The sequence below is a fragment of the Mustelus asterias genome, chromosome 29 (assembly GCF_964213995.1).
Source record: "Mustelus asterias chromosome 29, sMusAst1.hap1.1, whole genome shotgun sequence".
Taxonomy (NCBI): Eukaryota; Metazoa; Chordata; class Chondrichthyes; order Carcharhiniformes; family Triakidae; genus Mustelus; species Mustelus asterias.
In genome coordinates this window covers 14,567,410-14,586,461 of record NC_135829.1, presented here as the reverse complement: position 1 = coordinate 14,586,461, position 19,052 = coordinate 14,567,410, and the positions used below count along the sequence as shown (strand labels likewise).

At 47.3% G+C, this 19,052-nt stretch overlaps 1 protein-coding gene across 7 annotated transcripts in view; it reads left to right on the top strand.

Annotated features, from left to right (window-relative positions):
* Positions 1–19,052, top strand: part of LOC144480539 (CD276 antigen-like) — a 307,579-nt gene that overhangs the window by 49,551 nt on the left and 238,976 nt on the right. For 3 of the 7 annotated variants that reach the window (XM_078200108.1, XM_078200107.1, XM_078200111.1), the window contains exon 2: positions 16,764–16,935. In XM_078200108.1, coding sequence (XP_078056234.1) covers positions 16,875–16,935 — 61 coding nt within the window. In that variant the 5' untranslated portion in view covers positions 16,764–16,874. Of the gene's footprint in view, positions 1–6,408; positions 6,582–16,759; positions 16,936–19,052 lie in introns of those variants that run through there. The other 4 variants (XM_078200110.1, XM_078200112.1, XM_078200106.1 and 1 more) reach the window with 2 other exon arrangements.

The following is a 19,052-nucleotide window of genomic DNA, read 5'->3' as shown; positions in this document are numbered from 1 at the left end:
CACAGGGTGGTGAGTCACGCTGTCAGTCAAGGAAGCGAAGAAATGTGGGCAGGGAGCACAGATGTCAAAATGACACGACGCCAGTTCCAGGTTGCAGGAATTGAAACTCAGAATATCGATGGAGTGCTGAGACCAGGAACAACGCAGCAAACTCTACGATGCAGCTGGAACCTCTGGCAGGCTGCCCATCTCTCAACAGAAATAACCCAATATTGACTAGGCCTGAGGAGGAACCATATTGTGGCACTGAAGGGCATTCAAAATGTGGGTTCCGCTTCATACAGAGCAACAGATGCCTACCCTGTTCTCTCCCATCCTGCTCTCACCTACATGCTCACTATAGCAACTCTGACTGCTTTAGGACAACTTAATCCAAAAACATAGCATCTTGTAGCACAGAAGGGGCTACTCGGCCCATTCTGTTGGTGTCAGCTCTTTGAAGGAGCTTTTATTCCAGGGCGGCACATTGGCACAGTGGTTAGCACTGCTGCCTCACAGCGCTGGGGACACTGGTTCCAATGCCAGCTTGGGTCACTGTCTGTCTGGAGTTTGCACATTCTCCTTGTGTCTGCGTGCGTTTCCTCCGGGTGCTCCGGGTTCCTCCCACAGTACAAAAGACGTGCTGGTTAGGTGCTAACTTCTCCCTCGGTGTACCCGAACAGGCGCCAGAGTGTGGCGACGCGGGGATTTTCGCAGTAACTTCATTGCAGTGTTAATGTAAGCCTTACTTGTGACACTAATAAATAAACTTTAAAGAATTTCGTCTCATACTCCAGCTTTTTCCTGCAAATTAACTTGTTGAAAGCATGACCAATCTCATTCGGGAAGCTCCAATGGAATCCAATGCCACCAGCCTTTCACATGATGAATTCCAGATCGTAACATGCCACTTAGCGAAATGATTTCTTATTCCTCTTCTGGGTTCTTTTGCCAATAATCTTAAATGTACGACTGGATCTATGTGACAGGCAGTGGGATTATGGACGGCACGGTGGCACAGTGGTTAGCGCTGCTGCCTCACAGCGTCAGGGACTTGGGTTCAATTCCCCAGCTTGTGTCACTGTCTGTGCGGAGTCTGCACATTCTCCCCGTGCCTGCGTGGGTTTCCTCCGGGTGCTCCGGTTTCCTCCCACAGTCCGAAAAATGTGCAGGTTAGGTGGATTGGCCATGCTAAATTGCCCCTTAGTGTCCAAAGATGTGTGGGTTAGGTGGATTGACCACACTAAGTTGACCCTAGGTGTCAGAGGGACTAGCAGGGTTACGGTAATAGGGCCTGGGTGGGATTGTGGTCAGTGCAGACTCGATGGGCCGAATGGCCTACTTCTACTGTAGTGATTCAGTGATTCTATGATTGCTGGTCATCAACTTAATTGCTACGAGGAAACAGTTCTAAAACCACTCCCCCCCCCGCCCCCCCCCCCCCCCCCCCCACCCCTCTTCCCCATCCCCACAGCTGATTATTTTGCTGTTGTTAGATCAGCCCTTCATTTTCCAATGGCGGAATCTTTCAGTCCCGCCGCTGTCAACGGGTTTTCCCATTATTCTCACCCTCTGCCGCTGGTCAACCTGCAACAGTGGGTCACCGTCTGCCAGACCGGAACATTCTGCTGGCAGGAAAGGCTGGAAAATTTCTGCCCCTGTTTGGAGACCAGTCAAACTCGATGACACTTTATCCGGAATTTTACCCGGCACGCCCGCCCCGATTCTGGGAACGGGCAAGGTTCGGAGAACGGCTTTCTCCGTGGGCCTCGGGCGGTAAACGTCCGCCCTTTGTGCAATTTTCAAGTAGCTTTACAAGTTTTATGAATAAGGAATATTTTTGTCGAAAAAATACTTTTAAGCGGCGATGTTCCCATGTGTCTTCTCTCATTAGTCTGTCACTGAGTCTGTTCAAGACAGGCTGATATCTTCTAAAGTTTTAAAGTTTATTTAGTAGTGTCACAAATAGGCTTCCATTAACACTGCAATGAAGTTACTGTGAAAATCCCCTAGTCACCACACACTGTTCGGCTACACTGAGGGAGAATTTAGCATGACCAATGCGCCCTCACCAGCAGGTCTTTCAGACTGTGGGAGGACACCGGAGCACCTGGAGGAAACCCACGCAGACACGGGGAGAACGTGCAGACTCCACGCAGACAGTGACCCAAACCTGGAATCAAACCTGGGTCCCAGGCACTGTGAGGTAGCGGCACTGAGCACTGTGCCGCCATAAGACCATACGACATAGGAGCAGAATGAGGCCACTCGGCTCATGGAGTCTGCTCCGCCATTCAATCATGGCTGATTTTTTTTCTCATCCCCATTCTCCTGCCTTTCCCCCATAACCCCTGATCCCCTTATTAATCAAGAACCTATCTATCTCTGTCTTAAAGACTCTCAATGACCCGGCCTCCACGGCCTTCTCTGGCAAAGAGTTCCACAGATTCACCACTCTCTGGCTGAAGAAATTCCTCCTCATCTCTGTTTTAAAGAATTGTTCCTTTAGCCTGAGGTTGTGCCCTCTGGTTCTAGTTTTTCCTACTAGTGGAAACATCCTTTCCACATCCACTCTATCCAGGCCTCGCAGTATCCTGTAAGTTTCAATAAGCTCCAATGAGTACAAGCCCAGAGTCCTCAACCGTTCCTCAAGCTCTTCATTCCAGGGATCATTCTTGTGAACCTCCTCTGGACCCTTTCAAAGGCCAGCACATCTTTCCTTCGATACGGGGCCCAAAACTGCTCACAATACTCCAAATGGGATCTGATCAGAATCTCTCGAGAGCATTATGTATTTATAGTGTCACATGAATAACTGGAAAATGATGCCCTGGCAATATTTTTCGGGACGGATCATGAGTTCTGCTCTAACTCTGTAATGAAGAACAGTGCTCAACTCCGCAAAACACATGCGCTCCTTGGGTGGCTCAGAATAGTCAGCCAGTGAGTTGCTAAGTCTCATGTACCGACGTCTGGTTTGTGAGCTAATCACAACCAAGTGACGCAAGGGGGCCCAGCAGATGGCTTTGAGATCTGTGGTTGGGGAGTGAAAAGTGGGAAAACCCACTCTCCTGAAATACCGAGTTTCTTTGCCTTTATTCTTTCATGGAATGTGGGTGTCACTTGCGAGTGTACACAGCAGGTGGCTTAGCCCTGGCACATAACATGCTTCCAAATATATTGGCCAGAATTTTCCAAGCCCCGCACAACCCGCTACCCATGCCAGCGAGAACGGAAAACTTGACATTCAGCCAAATCTCTCTTCACCGCAGCGGGACCGGAGAATCCCAGAGTTCGGGGAATTCCGAGGATACAAATCTTGTTAACCCTACTTTAGTGAAGCCTTTGGCAAGGTCCCTCATGGCAGGCTGGTGCAAAAGGTTAGATCACACAGGATCAAGGGTGAACTAACCAGATGGATTCAGAACTGGCTTGGCCATGGAAAGAGTTTTAACAACACCAGGTTAAAGTCCAACAGGTTTATTTGGTAGCAAATGCCATTAGCTTTCGGAGCGCTGCTCCTTCGTCAGATGGAGTGAAAATCTGCTCTCAAACAGGGCATACAGAGACACAAAATCAAGTTACAGAATACTGAATAGAATGCGAATCTCTACAGCCAACCAGGTCTTAAAGATACAGACAATGTGAGTGGATGGAACATTAAACACAGGTTAAAGAGATGTGTATTCTCTCCAGACAGGACAGCCAGTGAAGACATGGAAGACAGAGGATAGCGGTGGAAGGGTGTTTTTCTGAATGGAGGTCTGTAACTAGTGGTGTTCTGCAGGGATCAGTGCTGGGACCTCTGTTGTTTGTAATATATATAAATGACTTGGAAGAAAACATGGCTGGTCTGCTTAGCAAGTTTGCGGATGATACTAAGATTGCTGGAGTTGCGGATAGTGATGAAGGTTGTCAGAGAATACAGCAGGATAGAGATAGGCTGGAAAATTGGATGGAGAAATGGCAGATGGAATTTAATCTGGACAAATGCGAGGTGATGCATTTTGGTAAATCCAATTCAGGTGGGAGCTATAAAATAAATGACAGGACCATCAGGAGCAGAGACTCACAGAGAGATCTGGGAGCACAGGTCCACAGATCCTTAAAAGTGGCAGCACAGGTGGAAAAGGTGGTGAAGAAAGTATATAGCACGCTTGCCTTCATCGGCCGGGGTATCGAGTGTAAAAGTTGGCAAATTATGTTACAGTTGTATAAAACATTGGTGAGGCCACATTTGGAATACTGTGTTCAATTCTGTTCACCACACTACTAGAAGGACGTGGATGATTTGGAGAGAGTACAGAAAAGGTTTACCAGGATGTTGCCTGATTTGAAGGGTATTAGCTATGAGGGGAGATTGAATAAACTGAGATTGTTCTCCCTGGAAAGACAGAGGCTGAGGGGCGACCTGATAGAAGTTTATAAAGTTATGAGGGGCATAGATAGGGTGAACAGTTGGAAGCTTTTTCCCAGGTCAGAAATGTCAATTACAAGGGGACACAAGTTCAAGGTAAGGAGGGAAAGGTTCAGTGGGGATGTGCGGGGGAAGTTTTTTACACAGAGGGTGGTGGGGGCCTGGAATGCGCTGCCAAGTGAGGTGGTTGAGGCAGATACGTTAGTGACATTTAAGACTTTTTTGGATAGACACATGAACAGACAGGGAATAGAGGAATACAGGCGGTTGGTCTAGATAGGACAACGTGATCAGCGCAGGCTTGCAGGACCAAAGGGCCTGTTCCTGTGCTGTACTGTTCTTTGTACATCGCACATGTATTGGATCTATACATGGTAAGGCACAAACCACACTTTTTTTCAGGATTGTAAAAGATTGGCTCTTACAATTGGTCCTTCCAATTTTATTGAAAACTCTTCCTGAAAAGAGGAGCTAATGACTCTCATTACAGCTTCAGGCAAGGGCGGGTTCCCGGTTGATGATGCATATCCAAGGGTTGAGCTGCACCACACCACTGCAGCTTCATAAAGAGTAATCTCACTCGCAATGACGACAAACCTCATTGTAGATACTTAGAACCAATAAGCAAAAAGGGGAAATGGGACCCTTGTCATGTTTAAAAATGAGATGTGTTAACACTCGTACCGTTAAATATATCATGCTAGTGTTGGACTGGGGTGAACACGGTAAGACATCTCACAACACCAGGTTAAAGTCCAACAGGTTTATTTGGTTGCACGAGCTTTTGGAGCACTGCCTGATGAAGGAGCGGCGCTCCGAAAGCTCGTGATTCCAAATAAACCCGTTGGACTTTAACCTGGTGCTGTGAGACTTCTCAAATATATCAAGAATTTATTTATACCAGAAATACTTGTAACTTTAACTGATAAGACACCACCACCGACGCTCAGTAGCAGCAGTGTGTACCATCTACAAGATGTACTGCAGCAATTCACCAAAGATCCGTCGACAGCACCTTCCAAACCCACAACGACTTCCATCTGGAAGGACACGGGCAGCAGATACATGGGAACATCACCACCTGCAAGTTTCCCTCCAAGCCACTCACCATCCTGACTTGGAAATATGTCAGCCGTTCCTTCGCAGTCGCTGGGTCAAAATCCTGGAATTCCCTCCCTAACGGCATTGTGGGTCAACCCACAGCATGTGGACTGCAGCGATTCGAGAAGGCAGCTCATCACCACCTTCTCAAGGGGCAACTAGGGATGGGCAATAAATGCTGGCGACGCCCATGTCTCACGAATGAATAAAGAAAACTTCCAAGTTGTATCAACCTTTTGAGGATAAGTGTTCAGGATCTGCAAAATTCCAAAACATTGCTTATTTGCCTCAATATTTATACGCTGATGGTGGGATTAAGAGTTTCCTTTCGCCCACGAGACGAGCAGTCAAAGTTAAAAAGCTGCTGCAACACAGAAATACAAGTTAAAAATTAACTTTTTGTCTGAGAAGGCCTTAGAACAGACAGATCTTTGCTGCTGCAAGCATGGTCAAGCCCTCAGTGGCACGGTAGCACAGTGGTTAGCACTGCGGCCTCACAGCGTCAGGGACCCGGGTTCGATTCCCAGCTTGGGTCACCGTCTGTCTGGAGTCTGCACGTTCTCCCCGTGTCTGCGTGGGTTTCCTCCAGGTGCTCCGGTTTCCTCCGAAAGACGTGCTGGGTTGGGTGAATTGGCCGTGCTAAATTCTCCACCAGTGTACCCGAACAGGCGCCGGAGTGGGGGCGACTAGGGGATTTTCACAGGGTAACTTCATTGCAGTGTTAATGTAAGCCTACTTGTGGCATTAATAAGTAAACTTAAGACTTATTGTGCTGGCCATGCAAACAAAGCTGTGTGCACTCTGACTCAATTTCTGGCTCCTCTCCCAAGCTATGATTAATCATTTCCATCGAACAGCAGTCTGACTGCGACCTACTTCTTTCCAGCTGCAAAGCTGCCATGTTGGAAACTCCCCATATCTTTTTCCTGTTCTACAACATGCAGACCATGTCATACGTCGGCTTGGCCTCATCTGGAGAATGTGTCCAGCTCCAGACGCCGAACCTGAGGGAGGATGTGAAGTCATTGGCGAGGGGCTTCACAAGAATGATTCCAGGGATAAACAACTGTAGCTGTGAGGAGAGGTTGGGACTGTTTTCTCTGGAGAAAAGAAGGTGCAGTGGCACAGTGGTCAGCACTGCTGCCTCACAGCGCCAAAGACCCAGGTTCAATTCCCGGCTTGGGTCACTGTCTGTGTGGAGTTTCTCCCCGTCTCTGTGTGGGTTTCCTCCGGGTGCTCCGGTTTCCTCTCACAGTCCAAAGATGTGCTGGTTAGGTTGATTGTAAGAAGTTTAACAACACCAGGTTAAAGTCCAACAGGTTTATTTGGTAGCAAAAGCCACACAAGCTTTCGGAGCTGCAAGCCCCTTCTTCAGGTGAGTGGGAATTCTGTTCACAAACAGAGCATATAAAGACGCAAACTCAATTTACATGAATAATGGTTGGAATGCGAATACTTACAACTAATCAAGTCTTTAAGAAACAAAACAACAGGTTGATTGGCCATGACAAATTGACCCTCAGTGTCAGGGGGACTAGGAAGGTAAATTTATGGGGTTACAGGGATAGGGCCTGGGTGGGATCATTGTTGGTGCTGGCTCGATGGGCCAAATGGCCTTCTCCTGCAGTGTAGGGATTCTATTCTTCTATTCTAGGAGACTTGGCAAAGGTGTACAAAATCCTGAAGGGTATGGGTCTGATAAATAGTGAGTAACTGCTCCCTCTCAGGAGAGCTAGAGGGCCCAGACTCAAAATAACAGGCAAAAGAAATCAAAGTGATGGGAGGAAATGTTTTTTCACCCAGAGGATGGTTGGAATCTGGAACAAATGGGCGGCACGGTGGCACAGTGGTTAGCACTGCTGCCTCACAGCGACAGCGACCCAGGTTCAATTCCCGGCTTGGGTCACTGTCTGTCTGGAGTCTGCACGTTCTCCCCGTGTCTGCGTGGGTTTCCTCCCACAGTCCAAAGATGACGCGGGTTAGGTAGATTGACCATGCTAAATTGCCCCTTAGTGTAGATTTGGGGGATTAGTGGAGTAAATACTTGAGGCTGGGGGAAACAGGTCTGGGTGGGGTTGCCCCTTAGTGTCAGGGGGATTACGTGGGGGTTCAAGGAGAGGGCCTGGGTGGGAGTGTTGTCAGTGCAGACTCGATGGACCGAATGGCCTCCTTCTGCACTGTAGGGATTCTATGATTTAATGAAACTTCTTGAGAGGGTGGCGGAGGCAGGTTCGATCGAAGTATTCAAAAGAGAATTGCTATCTGAAAAGGAAGAATGTGCAAAGTTCAGAGAATCCTTATAGTGCAGAAGGAGGCCATTCAGCCTATTGAGCCTGCACCGACAACAATCCCACCCTATTCCTACTCCCGCAACCCCACATATTTACCCTGCTAATCCCCCTGACTCTAAGGGGCAATTTAGCATGGCCAATCCACCTAACCCACACACCTTTGGAGTGTGGGAGGAAACCAGAGCACCCGGAGGGAACCCATGCTGACATGGGGAGAAGGTGCAAACTCCACACAGACAGTGACCTGAGGCTGGAATTGAACCCAGGTCCCTGGCGCTGTGAGGCAGCAGTGCTAACCACTGTGCTGCCCATAGTTCGGGGGAATAAGGCAGGGGAGTGGGGCTAGGTTGAATGTTCCTTCAGGTAGCCAGTGCAGACCCGATGGGCTGAATGGCCTCCTTCTGCACTGTTAAGAGGCTGTAATGGGGAAAGGTTTGAATAGCTTTTTCTGGACATGAATGGGACTCGGAGTAGGGGCAGATTTTTCTAACCTTGTTTGTGGGCAGAATGGATAGGGTAAAGTCTGGGAGGAAAGATCATGATTGTTCGGGGAGTCTGAATGATTTTGGTTTCAACGATGGAAGGAAGTGTTGCTACTCTCTCTGTACGGGGCTTATGAACCTTTCCAACCCAGCTATTCCCAGGTCATCGATTTTCCCAGGGACAACAGCCTCTTGAGTTATTCAGGAGTTATTCAAGGAGCTTCCTGTCTATTCTGAGTTCACTGCTATCACAGAAGCACTGACTACAGTGCTGTTATTGGTTAGGGGGAGTCGGTTTAGCTCAGTTGGCTGGACAGCTGGTTAGTGATGCAGAGCGATGCCAACAGCGTGGGTTCAATTCCCATACCGGCTGAGGTTATTCATGAAGGCCCCGCCTTCTCAACCTTGCCCCTCGCCTGAGGTGTGGTGATCCTCAGCTTAAATCACCATCAGTCAGCGCTCCCCCTCACAGGGCAGAGCAGCCTATGGTCATCTGGGACAATGGCCTCCCATCCATTGACTCTGTCTACACTTCCCGCTGCCTCGGCAAAGCAGCCAGCATAATTAAGGACCCCATGCACCCCGGACATTCTCTCTTCCACCTTCTTCCATTGGGCAAAAGATACAAAAGTCTGAGGTCACGTACCAACTGACTCAAGAACAGCTTCTTTCCTGCTGCCATCAGACTTTTGAATGGACCTACCTCGCAATACTGATGGAGATGGTGACTTTCAAATGAGACATCAAACCCGAGGCCCATCTGCCCTCTCCAGCGAGCGTACAACATCTCTGGGCACCATCTCAAAGAAGGGTAGGGCAATCCTCAAATTCTATCCATAGAACCATAGAAAATTACAGCTCAGAAACAGGCCTTTTGGCCCTTCTTGTCTGTGCCGAACCATTTTTTGTCTAGTCCCACTGACCTGCACTTGGACCATGTCCCTCCACACCCCTCTCATCCATGAATCCGTCCAAGTTTTTCTTAAATGTTAAAAGTGACCCCGCATTTACCACTTTATCCGGCAGCTCATTCCACACTCCCACCACTCTCTGCGTGAAGAAGCCCCCCCCTAATATTTCCTTTAAACTTTTCTCCTTTCACCCTTAACCCATGCCCTCTGGTTTTTTTTCTCCCCTAGCCTCAGCGGAAAAAGCCTGCTTGCATTCACTCTATCTATACCCATCAAAATCTTATACACCTCTATCAAATCTCCCCTCAATCTTCTACGCTCCAGGGAATAAAGTCCCAACCGATTCAATCTCTCTCTGTAACTCAGCTTCTCAAGTCCCGGCAACATCCTTGTGAACCTTCTCTGCACTCTTTCAACCTTATTTACATCCTTCCTGTAACTAGGTGACCAAAACTGTACACAATACTCCAGATTCGGCCTCACCAATGCCTTATATAACCTTACCATAATACTCCAACTTTTATACTCGATACTCCGATTTATAAAGGCCAATGTACTAAAGGCACTCTTTACGACCCTATCCACCTGTGACGTCACTTTTAGGGAATTCTGTACCTGTATTCCCAGATCCCTCTGTTCAACTGCACTCTTCAGAGTCCTACCATTTACCCTGTACGTTCTACTTTGGTTTGTCCCTTAACCATTACCTCAAAAGAGGTCTAGTCAATATGGCACTGCTGCTTGTGGAGTCTTGCTCTGCATGATGTACATCCCAACAATGATTCCACTTCCAAACTTCTTAATTGGCTGCAAAATGTTTTGTGAAGTTTGCATGTTCTCCCCGTGTCTGCGTGGGTTTCCTCCGGGTGCTCCGGTCACCTCCCACAGTCTGAAAGACGTGCTGGTTAGGGTGCATTGGCCATGCTAAATTCTCCCTCAGTGTACCCGAACAGGCGCCGGAGTGTGGCGACTTGGGGATTTTCGCAGTAACTTCATTGCAGTGTTAATGTAAGCCGACTTGCACTAAGTTGATCTTTCTCTACACCCTAGCTATGACTGTAACACTACATTCTGCACCCTCTCATTTCCTTCTCTATGAACGGTATGCCTTGTATAGCGCACAAGAAACAATACTTTTCACTGTATGTTAATACATGTGACAATAATAAATCAAATCAAATCAAATCAAATGGCAACTTAACCTTTACCTTTATTATTAGTTAAGCAAAGCGAGACATTGTTGCATTTAAATAGCACCATCATGACCCCAGGACATTCCAAAATGTAGTAAGTAAAGTAAAAGTTTATTGGTCACAAGTCGGCTTACATTAACACTGCAATGAAATTACTGTGAAAATCCCCTAGTCGCCACACTCCGGCACCTGTTCGGGTACACTGAGGGAGAATTTAGCATGGCCAATGCACCCTAACCAGCACGTCTTTCAGACTGTGAGAGGTGACCGGAGCACCCGGAGGAAACCCACGCAGACACGGGGAGAACATGCAAACTTCACAAAACGTTTTGCAGCCAATTAAGAAGTTTGGAAGTGGAATCATCGTTGGGATGTACATCATGCAGAGCAAGACCCCACAAGCAGCAATACCATAATGACTAGACCTCTTTTGAGGTAATGGTTAAGGGATAGAATTTGAGGTTTACCCTACCCTTCTCTGAGATGGTGGCCAGAGATGTTGTACGCTCGCTGGAGAGGGCAGATGGGCCTCGGGTTTGTTGTCTCATTTGAAAATCACCATCTCCATCAGTACTGCTCTAGTTGGCCAAGATATGTTGTGCACAAGTCTCTGGGGTTGACTGGCATCTGAGTCAGAAGGTTGAGAGTTGAAGAATGCTCCCAAATGAACCACTGCTGATATAGAAACGTCAGTGTGCAGACAGCATTGTGCTCATCTTCAAGTGATTGACACTTTCTGAAAGAACACAAGAAATAGAAGCAGGATTAGGCCACCAGGCCCTTCCAACCTGTCCTGCCATTCAATACCATCATGGCTGATCTATGCCGGCCTCAACTCCTTGTCAGTGTCTTTTCCACATAGCCCTCTATTCCCCGATTTATAGCAAGTACATATCCATCTCCACCTTAAGTACTTCTCATCCTCCACCCTACGGGGCAGAGAATTCCTGGGATTCACCACTCTCTGTGAGAAGAAATTTCCATGCACTTCAGTTTTAAACGACTGGCCCTTTGTCTTCATAGAATCCCGACAGTACCGAAGGAGGCCATTCGGCCCATCGAGTCTGCACCAACCACAATCCCACCCAGGCCCTATTCCCGTAACCCCATGCATTTAACCTGCTAATCCCCTGACGCCCGGGGCAATTTACCACGACCAATCAATCTAACCTGCATATCTTTGGACAGTGGGAGGAAACCGGTGCTCCCAGAGGAAACCAAGCAGACAAGGGGAGAGCGTGCAGACTCCACACAGAGAGTGACCCGAGGCCGGAATTGAACTTGGGACCCTGGCGCTGTGAGGCAGCAGTGCTAACCATTGTGCCACCGTGCCGCCCGAAACTTGTAGCTATGACCCCACTAGTAAAAGCATCTCACCATCTACCCTGTTAAGCCCCCTCAGGACCTTATATGTTTGAATAAGGTCACCCCCTCGCTCTTCTAAACTCCAAGGAATACAGAGCCAGACTATTTAGTCTCTTTTGATAGGACAACCCTCTCATCCCAGGCATTAGCCTGGTGAATCTCCTTTGGACTGTCTCCAGTGTTATGATGCGGAGATGCCAGTGTTAGACTGGGGTGGGCACAGTAAGAAGTCTCACAACACCAGGTTAAAGTCCAACAGGTTTATTTGGTAGCACGAGCTTTCGGAGCGCTGCTCCTTCAGCAGGTCAGCACTCACCTGATGAAGGGGCAACGCTCTGAAAGCTCTTGCTACCAAATAAACCTGTCAGACTTTAACCTGGTCCAATGTTACTATATCCTTTTTAATGTAAGGGGACCAAAACTGTATGCAGTATTCCAGCTGAGGCCTCACTAACTCCCTGTACAATTGCAACAAAACCTTCCTATTTTTAAACTCCAAATCCTTTGCAATAAAGGCCAAAATGTCACTTGTCGTCTTAGCTATTTGTTGGACCTGCCTGCTAGATTTTTGTGATTCATGCACTAGAACACCCAGATCCCTCTGTACTTCACTCACCTGCAGTCTCTCTCCATTTAGACAATAATCTGCCTTTTGATCCCTCCTGCCAAAGTAGATGGCCTCACACTTCCCCACATTAAACTCCATTTGCCAGGTTTTCGTCCAGTCACCCAATCTATCTCTATCCCACCGCAGAATCACAGTATCCTCCTCAAAATATGCCCTTCAGCTTATTTTCGTATCATTGGCAAATTTGGAAACATTACATTCTGTTCCTTCTTCCAGGTCAAAAATGTAAACAATTGCGGGCCAAGAACTGATAAAGTTTATTTATTCGTCAGAAGTAAGGCTTACATTAACACTGCAATGAAGTTACTGTGAAAATCCCGTAGTCGCCACACTCCGGCGCCTGTTCGGGTCAATACACCTAACCAGCACGTCTTTCAGACTGTGGGAGGAAACCGGAGCACCCGGAGGAAACCCATGCAGACACGGGGAGAACATGCAGACCCCACACAGACAGTGACCTGAGGCCAGAATCGAACCCGGGTCCTTGGCGCTGTGAAGCAGCAGTGCTAACCACTGTGCTTCCGTGCCATCTCTGCGGTACTCCAGAAGTTTTCCACTCTGAAAAGGGCCTATTTATTCCAACTGTCTGTTTTCTATGTGACAGCCAATTTTCAATCCATACTAGCGCACTCCCTCTAATTTTATGGACTTTTACTTTATGCACCAGCCTCTTATGTGGCACCTTGTCAAATAACTTTTGGAAATTTAAATACATGACATCTACAGGTTCCCCTCTATCTACTCTCCCTGTTACATTCTCAAAGAATTCGAGAAATTTGTCAAACATGATTTACCTTTTGTAAAAGCATGTTAACGAGGTTTGATTATGTTCAGCTTTCCACAATGATTAGTTATTTCCTCTTTGATTATTGACTCCAACATCTTGCCGAAAATAGATGTTAAACTAACTGGCCTTTGGTTCCATCCCTTCTGCCTTTCCCCCTTTTCGAACAAGGGTGTCACATTGGCTGTTTTCCAATCTTACCATAGAAAATTACAGCTCAGAAACAGGCCTTTTGGCCCTTCTTGTCTGTGCTGAACCATTTTTATGCCTAGTCCCACTGACCTGCACTTGGACCATATCCCTCCACACCCCTCTCATCCATGAACCCGTCCAAGTTTTTCTTAAATGTTAAAAGTGACCCCGCATTTACCACTTTATCCGGCAGCTCATTCCACACTCCCACCACTCTCTGCGTGAAGAAGCCCCCCCTAATATTCCCTTTAAACTTTTCTCCTTTCACCCTTAACCCATGCCCTCTGGATTTTTTCTCCCCTAGCCTCAGCGGAAAAAGCCTGCTTGCATTCACCCTATCTATACCCATCAAAATCTTATACACCTCTATCAAATCTCCCCTCAATCTTCTACGCTCCAGGGAATAAAGTCCCAACCTATTCAATCTCTCTCTGTAACTCAGCTTCTCAAGTCCCGGCAACATCCTTGTGAACCTTCTCTGCACTCTTTCAATCTTATTTACATCCTTCCTGTAACTAGGTGACCAAAACTGTACACAATACTCCAAATTCGGCCTCACCAATGCCTTATATAACCTTACCATAACACTCCAACTTTTATACTCGATACTCCGATTTATAAAGGCCAATGTACCAAAGGCACTCTTTACGACCCTATCCACCTGTGACGTCACTTTTAGGGAACTCTGTACCTGTATTCCCAGATCCCTCTGTTCAACTGCACTCTTCAGAGTCCTACCATTTACCCTGTACGTTCTTCTTTGGTTTGTCCTTCCAAAGTGCAATATCTCACACTTGTCTGCGTTAAATTCCATTTGCCATTTTTCAGCCCATTTTTCTAGTTGGTCCAAATCCCTCTGCAAGCTTTGAAAACCTTCCTCACTGTCCACTACACCTCCAATCTTTGTATCATCAGCAAACTTGCTGATCCAATTGACCACATTATCATCCAGATCATTGATATAGATGACAAACAACAATGGACCCAACACCGATCCCTGCGGCACACCACTAGTCACAGGCCTCCACTCAGAGAAGCAATCCTCCACAACCACTCTCTGGCTTCTTCCATTGACACAGTAAGAAGTCTCACAACACCAGGTTAAAGTCCAACAGGTTTATTTGGTAGCAATCTTCCATTGAGCCAGTGTCTTATCCAATTTACTACCTCCCCATGTATACCCAGCGACTGAACCTTCCTAACTAACCTCCCATGAGGGACCTTGTCAAAGGCCTTGCTGAAATCCAGGTAGACAACATCCACCGCCTTCCCTTCATCCACTTTCCTGGTAACCTCCTCGAAAAACTCTAATAGATTGGTCAAACATGACCTACCACGCACAAAGCCATGTTGACTCTCCCTAATAAGTCCCTGTCTATCCAAACATTTGTAGATCCTATCCCTTATCACACCTTCCAATAACTTGCCCACCACCGACGTCAAACTTACTGGCCGATAATTTCCCGGATTTCTTTTGGAACTTTTTTAAACAACGGAACAACATGAGCCACCCTCCAATCATCCGGCACCTCCCCCGTGAATACTGACATTTTAAATATGTCTGCCAGGGCCCCTGCAAGTTCAACACTAGCTTCCCTCAAGGTCCGTGGGAATACCCTGTCCGGTCCTGGGGATTTATCCACTCTGATTTGCCTCAAGACAGCGAGCACCTCCTCCCCTTTAATCTGTAAAGGTTCCATGACCTCCCTACCTGTTTGCCCTATTTCCGTAGACTCCATGCCCGTTTCCTCAGTAAATACGGATGCAAAAAAACCATTTAGTATCTCCCCCATCTCTTTTGGTTCCATACACAGTGTACCACTCTGGTCTTCAAGAGGACCAATTTTATCCCTCACTATCCTTTTGCTCCTAACATACCTATAGAAGCTCTTTGGATTTTCCTTCACTCTGTCTGCCAAAGCAACCTCATGTCTTCTTTTAGCCCTCCTGATTTCCCTCTTAAGTAGCTTCTTGCACTTTTTATACTCCTCGAGCATCTGATGTGTTCCTTGCTGCCTGTACATTTCATACAACTCTCTCTTCCTCTTAATCAGTGTTACAATCTCCCTCGAGAACCAAGGTTCCTTATTCCTATTTACTTTGCCTTTAATCCTGACAGGAACATACAAACTCTGCACTCTCAAAATTTCTCCTTTGAAGGCCTCCCACTTTCCATTTACATCCTTACCAGAGAACAGCCTGTGCCAATCCACACTTCCCAGATCCCTTCTCATTTCATCAAATTTGGCCTTTTTCCAGTTCAGAACTTCAACCCGAGGACCAGATCTATCCTTATCCACGATCAGGTTGAAACTAATGGCATTATGATCACTGGATCCAAAGTGTTCCCTCACACTCACATCCATCACCTGCCCTAACTCATTTCCCAATAGGAGATCCAATATCGCATCCTCTCTAGTTGGCACCTCTATATACTGATGTAGAAAATTCTCCTGAACACATTTTACAAACTCTACCCCATCTAAACCTTTAACAGTATGCGAGTCCCAATCTATATGTGGAAAATTAAAATCCCCTACTATCACAACTTTGTGTTTCTTGCAGTTGTCAGCTATCTCTCCGCTGATTTGCTCCTCCAATTCTCGCTGACTATTGGGTGGTCTATAATACAAGCCCATTAATGTGGTCATACCTTTCCTGTTTCTCAGCTCCACCCATAGGGCCTCTGTAGACAAGCTCCCTAATCTATCCTGCCTGAGTACCGCTGTAACATTTTCCCTGACCATTTTCCCATGGTGGAATTTAATGGGTTACGAAAAATTTCAACCATTGGGTGCTGTACGAGTCACCACCTTATGAATGAAGTGTTCACAGTGGCAGTTCTCTGTGAAACCATACCCCAGTAGATCAAAACCTTCAGGAGAATTTTTTTTTTCGCTGGGTAAAGGCCTATTGAGGACAAAGTGGAGAAATCAATTTATGGTCCGAATCGGCCATGATCTTCTTGAAGGCTGAAACTGGCTGGATGGTCTTAAGGGAAGTTTAAAGTTTATTCATTAGTGTCACAAGTAAGGCTTACATTAACACTGTAGTGAAGTTACTGTGAAAATCCCCAAGTCGCCACACTCCGGCGCCTGTTCGGGTACACTAAGGGGCAATTGAGCACGGCCAATGCACCTAACCAGCACGTCATTCGGACTGTGGGAGGAAACCGGAGCACCCGGAGGAAACCCATGCAGACACGGGGAGAACGCGCAGACTCCACACAGACAGTGACCCAAGGCCAGAATTGAACCTGGGTCCCAGCGCTGTGAGGCAGCAGTGCTAACCCACTGTGCCACCGCGGGGGATTGACTCCTATTCCCCACTGTGAAACATTTCCACTGCATAAATCTTGCCAACTACGTAATGTGGAAATTATTGTGACAACATCTATTTATCTGTCTTGTCCACAGGCAGGAAGCTGATTTTTATGGGGGAATTCTGAATTCGACGCCTTTGTTGAAATAAGTGGATCGCCTGAAGCCAGTTTCCTCGACCTTTGCTGCTGAACTGTTGCTAAGCCCAACGATGTACACTGCCATCTTGTCTGCGTGCTTTGCAGTCCATCTGTTGCTGGGACACTGTAGAGGTAAGACCACAATCTCTCATGGTAACAGTATGCTGACACTCAAAGACACAGCACACATACCATCAATGGTGAATGCAATATAAATACACACTGGGTTCGGATAGATACAGCTCATCAACAAAGGCACTTGTGGAAACATAGGAATTTGGAGTGGGAGCAGACAAAATCTGGACCACCGTCGCCCAGTGGTTAGCACTGCTGCCTCACAGCGCCAGGGACCTGGGTTCGTTTCCCAGGTTGGGTCACTGTCTGTGCGGAGTCTGCACGTTCTCCCCGTGGTCTGCATGGGTTTCCTCCGGGTGGAATCCTCCTGATCCCTCCCACAGTTTGGGGCGGCACGATGGCACAGTTGGCTCACAGCATTAGGGACCAGGGTTCAATTCCGGCCTCGGGTGACTGCCAGTGAGGAGTTTGCATGTTCTCCCCATGTCTGCGTCGGCCTGCATGCCTCCGGGTGCTCCAGTTTCCTCCCACAGTCCGAAAGACGTGCTGGTTAGGTGCAATGGCTGTGCTAAATTGTACCAGCCTCTACTACTGTCTCTGACAGCTTGTTCCAGACACTCACCACCCTCTGTGTGGAAAAAATTGCCCCTCTGGACCCTTTTGTATCTCTCCCCTCTCACCTTAAACCTATGCCCTCTAGTTTTAGACTCCCCTACCTTTGGGAAAAGATATTGACTATCTAGCTGATCTGTGCCCCTCATTATTTTATAGACATCTATAAGATCACCCCTATGCCTCCTCTATGCGGAGTCTGCACATTGTCCCCATATCTCCATGGGTTTTCCTCCGGGTGCTCAGGTCTCTTGCCACCCTCCACGGCATTGGCCGTGCTAAATTCTCCCTCAGTGTACCCGAAGAGGCAATGGAGTGTGGTAACTGGGTGATTTTCACAGTATCTTCATTGCAGTGTTAATGTAAGCCGACTTGTGACACTGATAAATAAACTTTAACTTAATGCAGCCTGTCGAGCCCGCTCCGCCATTTAACATGATCGTGGCTGATCTTATCCTGGTCTCAACTCCACTTTCCTGGCTGCTCTCCATCGCCCTTTATCCCGCTTTCCATCAGAAACATATCCATCTCTCTCTTGAATCTGTTGATTGATTGATTCTGCCTCCATTGCACTCGGGGGCAGTGAGTTCCACAACTCTCTGAGAGAAGTACTTTCTCCTCAGCTCACTTTTGTGGGACATTATAACCTGGCAGAGCGGAAACCCTAACATTGTTTGGATGTTTCTGTCAGTTTGGTACAATGCTTCGCGCAACAGAGAAATCTGAGATAACCTTACATTTACTTCGCCCGTGTTGCATCTGCATGAGGGATAATAATAGGACAGAATACATCAGTGAGACGTTTCTGTAAATTATTGGTTGCATGATGATGTATGGGGTCTATATCAATGGGTTAAGATTTTGTATGAATACATTAATGCATAGATATAAATACGGGTGACGCGGTGGCAATGTTAGCACTGCTGCCTCATAGCGCCAGGGACCCGGGTTCAATTCCATCCATGGGTGACTGTGCAGAGTTTGCATGTTCTCCCCATGTCTGTGTGGGTTTCCTCCGGGTGCTCCGGTTTCCTCCCACACTCCAAAGATGTGTGGGTTGGGTTGATTGGTCATGCTAAATTGCCCCATGGTGTCCAAAAATGTGCCGGTTAGGTGGATTAGCCATGCTAAATTGCCCCTAGTGTCCAAAGATGTGTAGGTTAGGTAGATTGGCCATGCTAAATTGCCCCTTGGTGTCCAAAGATGTGCAGGTTAGGGGGTTTGGCCATGTTAAATTGCCCCTTAATGTCCAAAGATGTGCAGATTAGGTGGATTGGCCATGCTAAATTGCCCCTTAGTGTCCAAAGATGTGTAGGTTAGGGGGTTTGCCCATGGTAAATTGCCCCTTAATGCCCAAAGATGTGCAGTTTAGGTGGATTGGCCGTGCTAAATTGCCCTTTAGTGTCAGGGGGATTAGCAGGGTAAATATGTGTGGTTAAGGGGACAGGACCTGGGTGGAATTGTTTGTTGTTCAGCTCGATGGGCTGAATGGCCTCCTTCTGCACTGTAAGGATTCTATGATCTATGGATTCTGTGATTCAAGCCCTGTTGTCTTTGCTTTC